Here is a 16,067-nt window from a genome sequence, read left to right on the forward strand (position 1 = left end):
AAATCGTGCATTGATGACAATAGTGAGTGTTGCTTTGATTAAAAAACACATTTTCATTTATTATACAATTTTTATAGTTTTGTTCAAAAAAATATTGAACTCATTTGCGCCAACAAAAATGTAACAAATTGTTCGCTTTTTATATATTCGCCGTAATTTGTTCTTTTCTTATTTTCCAAATATTTTCGACACAATTACAAAATTTTTCATTATTATTTTGTTATTCACACGATACAATTTTGAAAAATTTGAAACCTGTAAAAAATTTTCGAGTCGAAAAAATACGTGAAACCTATTTTCTATACCGCATTTTCTCACTCATTTCCAATGACCAAACTTAATTTCGAATATTTTCCTAGGAACTTTACGTTTTACAGATTTACAACTTCAGTTTAAAAATTTTTTAAACCGTTCCTCGTTAATAAAAAAATTACTAGAACATTTGTGATCGCTTTAAAACTTTATTTGATCGTTCTTATACACCTCGTTATTAAAAAAAAGTTTATTAGAACATTTGTGATCGCAAGTATCTGAAATATTTCATATCGAAGCGAATGGTGCTGTGGAGCACAGCAGGACCACAGCACTCAGCACCACAGCACACAGCAGCATGGAGGTGCTGTACCCCAGCAACCTAGCACTACTCAGCATGTTCCTCAAGCAGCCTCCTGGTGCTAGTGCTGATCCAATGCTGCTAGACCTCAAAAAAGATGAAACTCGTCACGAAAAAACAGGTTAGTTGAAATTATTTATTGTTTTTCTTATTTTCCTTGTTTTTAGCGCATTTCTCATTTATGAAAAAATGCACTATTGCGCTCGCCATTTCCATCTGTCCGTCCGTCTGTCCGTCCGTCTGTCCGTCCGTCTGTCCGTCCGTCTGTCTGTCCGTCCGTGACTTCATGTTTTCGTCGACGAGAAAATGCGCTCTCTGTCACTCACTGCAGTGAGTACTGAGTTATAATTTTTAGACTCTATTTTCAAACCACATACATAATTTATAATAAACTACTAAATTAGCGAAATGAAAATTCTTTGTCCTTTCTTATTGTAATGTTTTTCGAATAATGTTCAATTATTTTCGCGAACATATACGGCGATGGTATAATAATAATATGTACTGATAATATAAATTATATTTGGAGAACCAAAAGGAAGACTTGCAGCATATTGTACCCCATATATAATATTTGAAGGACCGAATTTATAAAGGATCATAACATCTTTACGATCTTAATATATTCGCATAAGCATTTCTCATTATTATCTCGTCCAGCATATAAATAAACTAAATTTTTAATTTTAACCACAACTCGACATATATTTACATTATATTTAATTTATTTTACTTTTTCTTCCCATTGATAATATTTTTGTAATGTTGTAAATTAATCGACATCTTGAAACGCTTAACCAAGCATAATTCAACTATAATTTTCAACAGGCAAGATTCATTACATTATTTACTATTTACTTAAAAAATATTTCTATATATTTGTAGTTCACCTAAACTAAAATTACTTAAAAATTCTGCTAACAATCCATCTAGCGTTAATTCATTTCTGCACTTAAAAGAGATGAATGAGTAGCAAATTGTGTCTAGAATTGTACACTTCATTCTCTTCTCCAGACTCCTGCCTCAGGGAAAAATGAAACTTTTATGTAACTGACCATCTATGAATAGTATATAAGTTATAAATAGAAATATTATTATTTCTATTTATATTATACAAGTTCCTAAGTCATATTTTTCGTGTAAATTTAAAATTAATGTTAATCAATTATTATTAGAAATATTGCATAAATTTCAAAGTTGTGTTGGTCTAGGAAAGGCAAATAAATTTATTCGGATATTTTTCTATAAAAACATAATTTTTTCTTAGAGAGAAACTGCAAAAAATTATTTCGTTAAAATTGTACCAAGATTTCAATATTTGCAAATTTAGCTGATTTGGAAAAGGCTACAAAATTTTTCAAATGGATTTCTTCAAATATTCCAAAAATTTCATAAATCCATAAATGATGATAATATTTTAATACCAAAGTTCAATAATATTCAATATAATGGTTCAAAATTCAAGTTAAAGTTGGCTGATTATGTTCAACACAATCTTATCTCATACCTGATAGATTTCATTATTTTGTGTTATAGGTAAACGCTTCAGAATTTATATCTGCATTCATGAAAAATTTGCACGCATATGAAATTTTGAAGCTAATATTTTTTAAATATACTACAATATTATTTTTCAAGATAGTAATTTCCATATTCAATTCTGATCACTTTATTACAACTTAATTCTTTCGTTATAATGAATAATTTCCAAGCAAGCAGCACATATATATAACTTTCAGATCATCCATTGTATATTTTTTGTGTGTGGCCATACATTGAAAAAATACTTATGAAAATATAGCAATACTTTTATTTATCGTTGTTGTTTAATAGCAATCTTTTCTTCATTATTACGAGTCTATTTATGGCTTAATAAAACAAAATATTTAGCATGGCAAATGTTATACAAAATTGAATGTTCATTGTACCGAATTTTTAAGGGGCAGGTAAATATTTTAACTTAAAAATAAATGATGAAAAAGCGCTAAAACGAAGCAAAATAATATATATGTGCGTCATTATATATCAGGCAAAGGTGCGTTAATTAATTCAACGCCGTAAATGAGATTAAATGGTAATACTTAATAATATTATAACATATACAATATTATTCGCTTTTATTTTACAGTTTTCTCCCTATTAAATATTAAAAATATTTTTCCGGCCGCAACGGTTAATTGATATTCGTGATTTGAATGAAAGATTTCACAAGTTTGCTTCATAATATTGATTACAAATTATAATACCTATAACATTCATTTATATATTGCCAGGTGTATAACAATGTTACTCATGAAACTGTGATTAATAATTATCCACTTTTTCATAAGCAATTTTCTATAAAATTTTATTTACCTAGTCGTAATAAATAATTTTTTAAAACTGTAATATACAAAATGAAATACGACGTAAAAAATATCACTCTTAAAAATCAGAAGCGCTTAAATTTATACGTTAACGCATAGAATTTAAATAAACACAGGTTTATCGCTAACTTATATACTTTAAGGTATCATAATTAAAATTTTACTTAAAACAATTTTGTTGTGTAATAATTGTAAATATTCGAAATATATTCAATTAATTAAATTGATTGCATTTCACCGCAAAGTTCGTCTAATGAGCAACACAACTCAAGTTATCCAAACTCATATCGTCCAACTTGAAAACTTTGTTCAACTTCGCCCAACTTTCTGGAACTAAGTTCGGTGGCCGCAGGCTGGCGTTCGCGCCCGCTGCAATGCTATTCCTACGGGAAAAAGTTAAGAAACTGTAACACTTTTGCATGAGCTAATATTGCCACTGCAATGCTATTCATACGGTAAAAAGTTAACAAAATGTAACACTTTTGCATGAGAAATCTTGCCGCTACAATGCTATTCCTACGAGAAAAGTTACTCGAGTACCGCTGTTCGGCGCGTGATCGTCCCGATACAAATTCCCGTTTTGAATGTAATTTTTTTCTAATGCTATTCGTACGAGAAAAGTTTCAGTTCCCCCCACGTGGCCGACTGGTTAGACCGGACCGATCGTGAATGCGGTCCGCGTGGCCCACACGCGCGCCCGGTAAAAATGTAAACAAAATGAATGTGAATGAAACGTGAACAAATGCAGGGCATTCATGAGCACGCGTTGAATGGTCTGCAGGGGTGTTGCATGGTCTGTAGGGGTGTTGCATGGTCTGTAGGGGTGTTGCGTGGTCTGTAGGGGTGTTGCGTGGTCTGCAGGGGTGAGGGGTGTTGCGTGGTCTGTAGAGGTGTTGCATGGTCTGCAGGGGTGTTGCGTGGTCTGTTGGGGTGTTGCGTGGTCTGTAGGGGTGTTGCGTGCTCTGTAGGGTTGTTCCGTGGTCTGTAGGGTTGTTGCGTGGTCTGTAGGGGTGTTGCGTGGTCTGTAGGGGTGTTGCACGGTCTGTAGGAGTGTTGCATGGTCTGCATTAGTGTTGTTGCCGCAAAAAAAAAAACAACAAGTTTCACCGCAAGTTTCATTTCTATTTCATTTTTTACATTTTTTCCTCCCATTTCCCGCTGGACCGAAGTGCGGGTCCGGCATTTTTCGGTTCCGGTCAGCGGAGGAGAACCGCGCGTGTGGTCCGCGTATGGGCGTCTTATCGCCGGCCAACCGGCCAGTCAGAAAAATAAATAAGCCATAGATATATTGTCCAATATAATATATAATAGATATATCAATATATAATAAAACTTATATTGTTGACACACTTTCTGATTCGCTCTTTTTGGGCGGGTCAAACTGTGTCAGGATGACCCACATACGCGTACAAAGTGCACTAGTTGTTGAACAAGTAACACTCATATAAATATATATGTTATTTATTGTTATATTAATATTTTTTATAATATTAATATAAGATATACTCATAAAGCCTGCTATATGGGGACGTGCATATAAGATATACTCATAAAGCCCGCTATATGAGGACGTGCATATAAGATATACTCATAAAGCCCGCTATATGGGGACGTGCATATAAGATATACTNCAGACTTCTTTTATTGTCTGCCTTCATTACAGACTTCTTTTATTGTCTGCCTTCATTGCAGACTTCTTTTATTGTCTGCCTTCATTACAGACTTCTTTTATTGTCTGCCTTCATTACAGACTTCTTTTATTGTCTGCCTTCATTACATACTTCTTTTATTGTCTGCCTTAATTACAGACTTCTTTTATTGTCTGCCTTCATTGCAGACTTCTTTTATCGGTCATCTAATTGGCATCACATAATCAGAAGATCGAATTAATCTTCGTGTCTCCCAGGCACGAAAGTCTGCGGTGAACGCACAAAAACTTTCGTATTCGTGCGTCGTGCTCGATAAGTTACTGTTACTAACACACTGTCGTAAGTATTACTTACGACAGAGCGTAATAATTTAACTATATAATATACTTAATTACTTAATTATATACTTAACTATAATAAGTTACGGCAATAATACTTACTTCGTAAGTATTTACGAAGTAAGTAATACTTACTTCGTAAGTATTATTTACGACATCCTACTTATACGACGTCCTACTTACGAAGTCCTACTTACTACGTCCTACTTAGGAAGTCCTACTTACGACGTAATACTTACGACGTCCGACTTACGACGCCCTACTTAGGAAGTCCTACTTACGACGTAATACTTACGACGTCCTACTTACGACGTTCTACTTACGACTGTCGTAAGACGAGGGCGAGTCTCCCGCGTCTCCTAATTCGGTTACCGCCGCGCGCCTGTCTGATTAGCGGACCTCCATTAGCTGCCGGTAACTAATGGTAACAGAGCCACCACTGCACGCACCGGGGCCTCCATTAGCGGCCGGTAACTAATGGTAACAGAGCCTCCACTGCACGCACTGCATTGGGCTGTGTGAATGTGGACTCTGTGTGTTCTGTGTGTGGTTTGTGTGTGGACTGTGTGTGAACTGTGTGTGGACTGTGCGTGTGTTGTGTGACTGTGGACCGTGTATACGGGCTGTGTGTGGACTGTGTGTGTGCTGTGTGTGATCTGTGTGTGGACTGTATATGTTGATTGTCTCAGGCCACAATTTGTGTGCCACAAATTTTTTTGTGGTTGAACTTGTGCTTCTTCCTCTTCCTTTTGTGTTGTGTGGACTTGTGTGTTTGTTGTAATATGTCGTGTAGCCTCGGCGATACCTATAATGAGAATTATACATACATTATCTGTTTATTCCGAGACTTATACATACATTATCTGTTTATTCCGAGACCAATATATATATATATATATTATCTGTTTATTCCGAGACCTATACATACATATATTGTCTCCTTGTACCCAGACCTATACGTATATTATCTGTCTATACCGAGACCTATACATATATTATCTCATGATACCGAGTCTCATAAATATATTATTCATTTCAACCGAGTCCTATAAATTTATTATTTATCTCACACAATATACTATTTTTCTCTGTGTCCTTGCGCTGCGACGAGCTATTCATTAATGAATTAATTGACATTTTAGCGTAAAAAACTTTAATGTCGTAAGCTAACCTCGTGCCTAACGAGCCAATCAGCGGCCTCGTTACAAGGTCGCGCTCTCATTGGCTGGCCGCTGGTCAAGGTCACACTGTGATTGGTCAGCCTAAGGCAATTAATCCGGCCAATAGGGTCCGCCCAATTCCTGGCCGCTGTCCATCCTATTGATCAGCAACAAGTTTATCGATTTATCTTATTTACCCTCTGATAACTATATTACACAACTATTATTATTATCACCTGATGTTAGCTAAATTATTCATATAGTGTCGGTATTACCTGTTAATAACTATATTATTTATCTGTATATCTTAAATGATTATTTCACTTTTAAATAGCCGGTATTTGGCCACCCATAAATCACCGGTGTTTGGCCACCCATAAATCGCCGATATTCGGCCACCCACGCGCCGCTTGTCCGTCATTGTGAGGCTAATTGTCGCCACACAATCGCCGGGTTACAATTGGCAACAAAACTGTCGCTTATCGTCGTTATTGTGCAGAGCTTGTTATTGTGCACAGCTTGTTATTGTGCACAGCTTGTTGTTGTGCAGAGCTTGTTATTGTACAGAGCTTGTTATTGTGCACAGTTTGTTATTGTGCACAGCTTGTTATTGTGCAGAGCTTGTTATTGTGCACAGCTTGCTATTGTGCACAGCTTGTTATTTTGCTGCAAAGCTACTGTTATTATTAACTATATTTGTGCTGCTCTATAATTGTGCTGCTCTATAATTGTGCTGCTCTATATTTGTGTATATAATGGTATTATATTGCATGCATATGTATGTATGATTGTATTGTATGTGTGTAAATGCTGCTGTATCGTATAGTAGCCTGAATGTATTTTTTGGCCCAGAGATTTCATTTCTTATAATACAAATTTAGTATTCATTTTATTCATTGAAATTCAACATATGCATATTGGATAAGATGCATATTAAAGTACATATTTACCTGTAACAATAGACTTCGAAAAATTTTCTCCTGTGAATTTTTATAAATAACACAAATTGTACAATTCCAAGTATTTGCTTATTAATTATTCAAGTTTCGTGGTAAGTCAAATCTGGTCCAAAATCGCACATATTTAAATGTGTGTAGTTTGAAGAGACCTGCATGCCTTTCACGCTTTCAGAGACACCTTTTTTGTTAGGTTTTTTGTAAAGAAGTTTTTGCTCTGCATATGAAAAGGTTGATTCAGAGCGTCGTGTGTGAAAGGGAGACCGGGCTGTGTGCCTATGCATTTGTGTATGTATGTTGGTGTGTGTGTGTGTGCTCGTGCTATACAGAAGGGGGCATACAGCAGCAGCTGCATGCATGCCATTATACAAGCCTTAAATACATGGAAAGGGGAGAGGGAAAGGGAAGGAGGGGTGAGGGAAAAGGAAGGAAGAAGGGTGATCAAAAAGGAAGCCCGCAATGCAGCGCAGGATTTAAGTGAACACGGTTTTTTTTTCTTTGTATATGAACGTGATGTTTAACGTCCAGAACATTAACGGCCTCCCATCTCCATAACGTAGGAGATTTCTAAACAATACAAAACTCAAATTGTGCTGTAAAAATATTTATTCTATACAAAATCCGACAAAAAGGGTTTATAAACATAAACTATATTAAATAAATAAGTTGAAAAATCTCCCATTGTGCAGGAAAAATATTCTTTTCTAAACCAATCCGACAAAAAAAGTTGAAAAATACTAAACTAGAATTTGAATAAATTAATAAGTTAACAAATCTCCCCTTGCACAGTAGAAATGTTTTATTCTAAACCAATCCGACAAAAAGGGTTTAAAATTTTAAAATTAAATTTGATTAAATAAATATGTTAACAAATCTCTCATTGTACAGTAAAAATGTTTTATTGTAGACCAAACCGACAAAACGGGTTTAAAAAAACAGAAACTTAAATTTGGTTAAATTAATAAATTAACAAATCTCACATTGTGCATTAAAAATGTTTTATTCATCAGAAAATTCAACAAAAATGGCTGAAAACATACACTGTTAGAAAAAACGGTGAAAAAACAGTCCCACCGGCATCCTAGTGGCCGGTCGCCCCGTGAAAATAAACTGTTTTGCCGTTTTTATCAGATGTTTTGCAGATTTCTGGTGTTAAATTGGAATAAAAACGGTGAAACGGTGTTTCTTTTCACGTGCCGACCGGCCACTGAAACGCCGGTAATACCGTTAACGGTCATTTTTCTAACAGTGTAAATTTAAATTTGATTAAATAAATAAGCTAATTAATTAATGCATTTATCTCCACAGACGGGCTAAGCAGCAACGTCGGGGGCGGCGGGCCCGTGCCAACGTGCGCCGACGTCCTAACGTGCGGTGTCTGTCAGAAGGACTTCCTCCTAGCAGACATCCTTGGCTTCATCCAGCACAAAGTCCACTGCCAGTCCACAGCATCAAGTCCCAACCACCACAACCGCAGCACTTCAGACGAGTCCCACTCAGACGAGGCTATTAAAGACCTCAGCAACCTCAGCACCCTCAGCACTAACCTCAGCACCCTCAGCAGCGCCAGCAGCAGTGCCTGTCAACAACAAATCAACACCAGCAGCAGCAGCACAACAAGCAACAACAACAACAAAACAAACCCCCCGGAGTTGGTTGTTGATATGAATGGGGGATTGGGGTCCCCGACAGGGGGTTTAGATCCCCCCGCAACCCCCGATGATGACAAAACCAAAACCGGAAACCCGGATGGGGTTTCTGGAGACCAAGACCGGACCACCCCGCGCCCCGGCCATCAGGAGGACAAGAGGAAGAGGGAGGACCACGAGGACGCCGATGGACAGACTTTGTCCATAAGGAAGAAGGCCAAGAGCGTTCAGGACGCCGGCGCCAACACCATCAATAGCGGTGAGTACGGCGGCCGAAATATGGCCAATATGTGGCTAAAATGTGGCTAATATGTGGCTAATGTGTGGCTTATACGTGGCTAATGTGTGGCCAATATGTGGCAATTATGTGGCCAATATAAAGCCAATATGTGGCTAATATGTGGCTAATATGTGGCTAATGCGTGGTTAATATGTGGCCGATATGTGGCCAATATGTGACCAATATGTCATCATTTTGTTGTCATCAGGTGAATCATATGAAGCAAGTGTGTGGACAATTTTGATCTAAAATGTGGCTTGAATGAGGCCAATATGTGGCTAATGTGTGGCTAATGCGTGTGTAAATGTGGATAATGTGTGGCTAATGCGTATGTGAATGTGGCTAATGTGTGGCTAATATGTGGCTAATTTGTACGTAGCAAGAACCCAGCGGGCATTTACGATCCACAAAGGAACAGCAGTGAATTGAAACAAAAATTTGATAATATAATTTTTCTCAAAATATTTAAAAACGAGGTAATTTTGAATTTATCTTCTTCCCTGATTAAATACAGTTCGTTATGGATGCTGACGCTATTTTTCTATTATCTTTTCACAATATAGCCATTACTAAACATTTTGAATAATAAGAAAATCGAAAATAACATGACAAAATCGTTCGTCTGATTACATGGGAGAAATAGCTTGAATTTGATTTGAAACTTATTCCTCAATTCGAATTATTGAATAAGGATGATGAATTAAGTTGATCTGCCGTTTCCCCGGGAGAGTTTTTGGCATCCATATATGTTCGAATGATTTGAAAAACGCTATTTGTATTTTCACGCAAGTATCTATTGGTTAAAAATGTTTGTTGCGTAAATTCTTCTCATCTAAAATTAGGTCTGGGAAACATGGAGTGGGTATAGAAACTCATTTATTTATTTAACCATTCACGAGTCATTGCTGATGATGTAATTTATTAAATTCCGGAATTAAAGTATCTTTATCATATTTTTTAGTTATTGATCTATAGAGAAGCATGTCTCTCAATTAATTTACGTTAAGTATAACCGTATAAGTTTTGCAATATTTCGTTAAAAAATTATACTCATTTGATATTTAAAGTTGTTGCAACCAATATGGGCCAATGCGTGTCTGAAGTCTGGCGAATATTTTGCAAATATGTGGTAGGTGTGTGTGACATGTTTGATGAACATGTTGCTAATATGCGGTTAATATGTGGCCAATATGTTATACATTTGGGGCCCTAAGATGGCCGTGTTGGCTTACATAAAGAACATAAATGCGGCCAATAAATATATGTGATGGTCAACCTGAGATGTAAACATGTGATGTTAATGTATCGATATGTGGTATGGCTGCATACTTCTCATTAATAATATGTGTTGTGCCTGATATGTGGTGTGGCTAACATGTGGTGCTGCTAATGTGTGAAGTTACAGATATGTAGAGTTTCTAATATGTTGCAATGGTAAATATGTTTTGTGGCAATCACATAGCGAGGCTATAATGTTGTGTTTCATATATGTGGTGCTGCTACTATGCGGTAGCACATATATGCGATGTGAACAATATCTGAAGTGACCAATATTGGATATGACCGATATGCAATGTAGGCGATATGTGAGTAGCCAATACATGGACAAGCCAATATGTGATAGCCTATCAAGATGCGCTGATAAGGGCTGATGCCAATCGGTTGCCAATCGCACACTGAATTATAAAAGGAAATAAAGAGCAGCGATGCTAATAAACAAGAGCTGCGCTAATAAACAAGAGCTGCGCTAATAAACAAGAGCTGCGCTAATAAACAAGAGCTGCGCTAATAAACAAGAGCTGCGCTAATAAAGAGCGGGGACGCTAATAAAGAGCGCCATAAATTAGGCTGCGGTCGCCGTGCTGGGGAGCGACTGAATTACCGGTCCGGGATTGGGAATTGACGGGAATTATGGAATGGATCCCGACATGGAATCTGATGGAGATTCCCACATCGATATTCCGTACTTAGGGAGGACCCCACGCGCCACTACACTTGCCCCACGTGCCACTGCACTGGCCCCACGCGCCACTGCACTGGCCCCACGCGCCATTGCACTGGCCCCACGTGCCACTGCACTGGCCCCACGCGCCACTGCACTGGCCCCACGCGCCACTGCACTGGCCCCACGCGCCACTGCACTGGCCCCACGCGCCACTGCACTGGCCCCACGCGCCACTGCACTGGCCCCACGCGCCACTGCACTGGCCCCACGCGCCACTGCACTGGCCCCACGCGCCACTGCACTGGCCCCACGCGCCACTGCACTGGCCCCACGCGCCACTGCACTGGCCCCACGCGCCACTGCACTGGCCCCACGCGCCACTGCACTGGCCCCACGCGCCACTGCACTGGCCCCACGCGCCACTGCACTGGCCCCACGCGCCACTGCACTGGCCCCACGCGCCANACCTCACCCTACCCTCACCCTACCCTCACCCTACCCTCACCCTACCCTCACCCTACCCTCACCCACCCGCTAAGCCCCCTCAACCACTCCTTATTTTTCTGCTCTACTTTCTGCTGCCGTATTTTTAACAAAAATTTAATTCTTTTGGTATGATTTTGCGATTTAAATATTTTGCTGCATTACGCAGTGTGTGCAAAGTATACAGCATGCAGTGGACACAGCACACAGTATGTGTTCAGTACACAGTTTATTCAGTGTATCCGGCACACAGAATACCCCACACAGTGTCTGTGTGGGTATACAGAGGCAGCCAAACTGTCGCGCTCATTGTGTCTCATTAACACCGCACGCGCCGCAAGGAGTGCCGGTCTCTAGCTGTATACTGTGTGTGTTGTGTGTGTATACTGTCTTGTATGCTGTGTGTGTATACTGTGTGTGTTGTGTGTATGTATACTGTCTTGTATGCTGTGTGTGTATACTGTCTTGTATGCTGCGTGTGCATAATGCATTGAATTCTGTGTGTTTATTCTGTTATGTATGTTGTGTGTTTTTACTGCATTGAATACTGTGAACTGGGAAATATACTGTCACAATATTCGGCCACTGTATACCGTCGTTCCCGAGACAGTATATCGCCATAATATTGCTTATACAATATATACTCAGAGATAACATCACCTATACAATATATACGCAGTGATAACATCATAATTAACATTGCCTGAATGTTATTATCCTCTGACCGCGGGGCTGAGGGGAAAGTTGAGGGAAGTAGGTGACCCCTTGCCTGTAGCCCCTTCCTGGGGGGCTTTTCTCTCCCCTTAGGGGAAGTCGTCCCCTAAGGGGCAGCTGGACCGGACGCTGGCATGTGCTGCCTAAAGGGGAAAGTGGCCCGCTGAATATTAGGACCATTGCTTACTTAAATATTTAGAGTATTTAGCATAGAAACATCAATTATTTATTTAATTACTTCTGTCATTATCTTATCTAGCTACTGAACAGTGGCCATCTGAATATTAGGACCATCGCTTCATTAAATATTTAGACTATTTAGAGTGGATAACTATTAATTTAATTGTTTCTCTTATTATCTTACCTAGATAATTAATATTAGATTTTTTTTAGTTCAACTTATCCAAGGATTTAGATGTATCCATATTATGATACATGATAGATGATAGTATATAGTATATAGATAGATAGTAAATGATAATGATATGTTATAGTGCTATATGATGGTGCTTGACGACTGATGCTGTACTCATAATCTCTATTCACTATCACGTCACTAGTCGTAGATATCAGACTTAATTGATTAGTGTGAATGTTTGTGTGTTTACCTCACAACACAACACTGAATTATCAATGCTAGCACAAACACAAATGCAAACTTACAAGCAAAAGCTCAAGCCCAAACACAAACATGTTAGAGCACAAACCAGCGCACAATCAAAAATTTAATCACAAAAAGAGAATATGCACAATCACCACACAAACGCCAGAGTATAAAAACACAGCAACAAACACACGCACCAACACCTTAACAAACACAGCAACAAACACACGCACCAACACCTTAACAAACACAGCAACAAACACAGAAACAAACACACGCAACAAACACCTTAACAAACACAGCAACAAACACAGCAACAAACACCTTAACACACACAGCAACAAACACAGCAACAAACACAGCAACAAACACACGCACCACCACCTTAACAAACACAGCAACAAACACACGCACCAACACCATAACAAACACAGCAACAAACACACCACCACCTTAACAAACACAGCAACAAACACAAGCACAAACCCGCACAAGGCCATGCAGCAGCTGGTGCGCCGCGCCACCTGAACAGGAAGACGCTTAAACGAACCTCGACCGGTGCTGTCATATAGCGGTGTTTGTGTTGTGTTTGTGTTGTGTTTGTGTTGTGTTTGTGCTGTGTTTGTGTTGTGTTTGTGTTGTGTTTGTGTTGTGTTTGTTTTGTGTTTGTTCTGTGTTTGTGTTGTGTTTGTGCAGTGTTTGCGTTGTGTTTGTGCGGTTTTTGTGTTGTGTTTGTGCGGTTTTTGTGTTGACAGTAAAAAACTACGTAGGGAGTCTTCTTTAAATCAATTGGTTGAAGATAAATAATAAACGCGTTCATTAGGCGATCCATACACCGGTTCACAGGCCGGACAATACACCGGTTCACAGGCCAGACTATACACCGGTTCGCAGGCCGGACTATACACCGGTTCACTGGCCTGACTATACACCGGTTCACGGGCCGGACTATACACCGGTTCACTGGCCGGACTATACACCGGTTCACTGGCCGGAATATACACCGATTCACGGGCCGGACTATACACCGGTTCACTGGCCGGACTATACACCGGTTCACAGGCCTGACTATACTCCGGTTCACAGGCCGGGCTATACTCCGGTTCACAGGCCGGACTATACACCGGTTCACTGGCCGGACTATACACCGGTTCACTGGCCGGACTATACACCGGTTCACATTATATTTATTGGTTGTTCGAGGCCAGCGGTTTTTGTCTGGCGCAGTCAAACTCGAGTGCCACTTTTTCTATGAAAAAAAAGTCGGGAAGAGCCTCCAGAAATGGCAGAAAAAAAGTGCCGCCTTCGCGTCAACTTATTGTGTTCATAGGAATTATATCCTAACTTTAGGACGGACTTGAGTTCGGTCCAAGTTTTCCGAATGTCAACGTAGTTTTTTTCCGAAAATATGTCATGGTTTTTATACTTATTTGTTTGATGAACGTTCATGTAATTTAGAGCTCGCCCCTTGGTCAACATTGAGTTCAGCATTAGATGAAGTTTAATTACATTAAATTAGATAATTCTAGTAGAATTATCTCAGTAATTTCTCTTATTTTCATTCAAAAAAAAATTAATGTAGAGTATCATTAACGTGTATTGTTCGTTCCAGAAAAATTATTTTTATAACATTTCCCGTTTTGACTCTTCATAAACTCTTAACTTCATCAATTAGCGTTCTTCATCCCCTCACCACCCCAATGTTCTCTTAATCCTCCTATTACCCTCACTTCTCATCACTTCTTTTTCCCTTCTTCCCCACATTCCCCCTACACGATTTTTTCTCTTATTCCCCTCTTTCTACCTACCCTACTACCCTCCAATTCCCCTCACTCACTCTCCCCATTTATTTCTATCCCCTCCCTCTCATTCACCTCTTCTCCTCCTCCAATTTATTTATCCTCTCTCTTTGTTCCCCTCTACTCTCCTCACGCCCATTGTCCTTTTCACATCCCCTCTCTTCCCACTCCTTTCACTCCCCCATTCCCTCCTCCCTCTCGCTCCCTCTCCTCTCCTCACGCCCCTGTCCTTTTTACTTCCCCTCTCTTCCCACTCATTCCCCATCCCAATTCCCCCTCTCCCCCTCGTCCCCTCTCCTCCCTCAGCGCCCCCACGCGGCGCTTCCGATGTCACCCTCGTGGCGACAAAGGCGATCGTCTTGCACTCTTTTTTCTTATATTTATTATTATATTTTTATTTTCATTTGTTTTGTTTAGTTTTGCTTTGTTTTGCTTGAAGTGAAAAGGTGCCAAGATCAACCAACGGATCTAACTTCTAAGAGATTATTTGTAGCAGTTGAAGATTATCACGTTATTTACCAGCAATGTAATACAACTCGCTCCCTCGGTAACTCGTTATTTACAAATAATGTATTTCAACTCTTTTCTTCAATATCACGTTATTTACAGGCCATATATTTTATTGATCATGAAGTTTCATGAGATGTGTTGAAAATAATAATTAGACGCTTGCTTTCATTTAATAATAATTTTGTTTTAATTTGAACAATAAAATATTATTTTATTTATTTATATTTTTATAAATTATGTAATTTAATGAGCTTATTTATTAAGTGAGCTTTAATTTAAAAAAAACTTTCAATTTTAATACATATGTAGGCCTACGTAACTCTGACGTCTGACACGAAGTCGAAAAGTGAGAAGCGCTTCGAGCCATAATTTATTACAGTATTCCATCGAAAATCTTCTCATGAGGTCGTTTTCTTTTCTTGGTCGCACGTCGTTTTCTTTCAGATTCTTGACTGGCAGACTGATCTAAGATTTTTAATGGACCACGAAAATTTCGATCTTTTGTCAATACAATATTTAAGTTTTAAACGCGATAACGAAATGTAAATCTTAATGTAAAGACAGAAAATGTAAAGAAAGCTATGTTTATTTATGACTTCTATTTCTGTTCGGGCGTCCGTGCAACTACAGACTCCCTATTTATGTCACCCCAGTCCACCCCTTCACAATTCCCCCTCCTGTCCTCCCCCACAAATGTCCCACTCCCGTCCACTTCTTTTACAAGCCCCCTTCCGTCCTCCCCCCACATAAGTCCCATCCTTTCCACCCCCTCATAAGTCCCCTCATGTCCGCCCGTCCACCGAGATATTGGCCGCCAATCACCATCCAATTGATGGCCGTGGCCGCGATGAGGAGGCAAGAGGCGCCGTAAACCAACTCCTGATTGCTGCAATCCCGCCCACGATGACTTACGATCAGCGACTTACGATCAACGACTTACGATCAGCGACTTACGATCAACGACTTACGATCAGCGACTTACGATCAACGACTTACGATCA

The 16,067-nt window shown here is 39.2% G+C and overlaps 1 protein-coding gene across 1 annotated transcript in view; it reads left to right on the plus strand.

Moving 5' to 3' along the window:
- Window positions 1-462: 462 nt before the first annotated feature.
- LOC108669857 (B-cell lymphoma/leukemia 11A) overlaps window positions 463-16,067 on the plus strand; it is a 23,758-nt gene continuing 8,153 nt past the window's right edge. The window contains exons 1-2 of the mRNA XM_018157288.2: window positions 463-734; window positions 8,391-8,990. Of these exons, the coding sequence (XP_018012777.1) occupies window positions 611-734; window positions 8,391-8,990 (724 nt within the window). The 5' untranslated portion in view covers window positions 463-610. The remainder of the gene's footprint in view (window positions 735-8,390; window positions 8,991-16,067) is intronic.

The sequence above is a fragment of the Hyalella azteca genome, unplaced genomic scaffold, assembly GCF_000764305.2.
Source record: "Hyalella azteca isolate HAZT.00-mixed unplaced genomic scaffold, Hazt_2.0.2 contig5927, whole genome shotgun sequence".
NCBI classification, from domain to species: Eukaryota; Metazoa; Arthropoda; class Malacostraca; order Amphipoda; family Hyalellidae; genus Hyalella; species Hyalella azteca.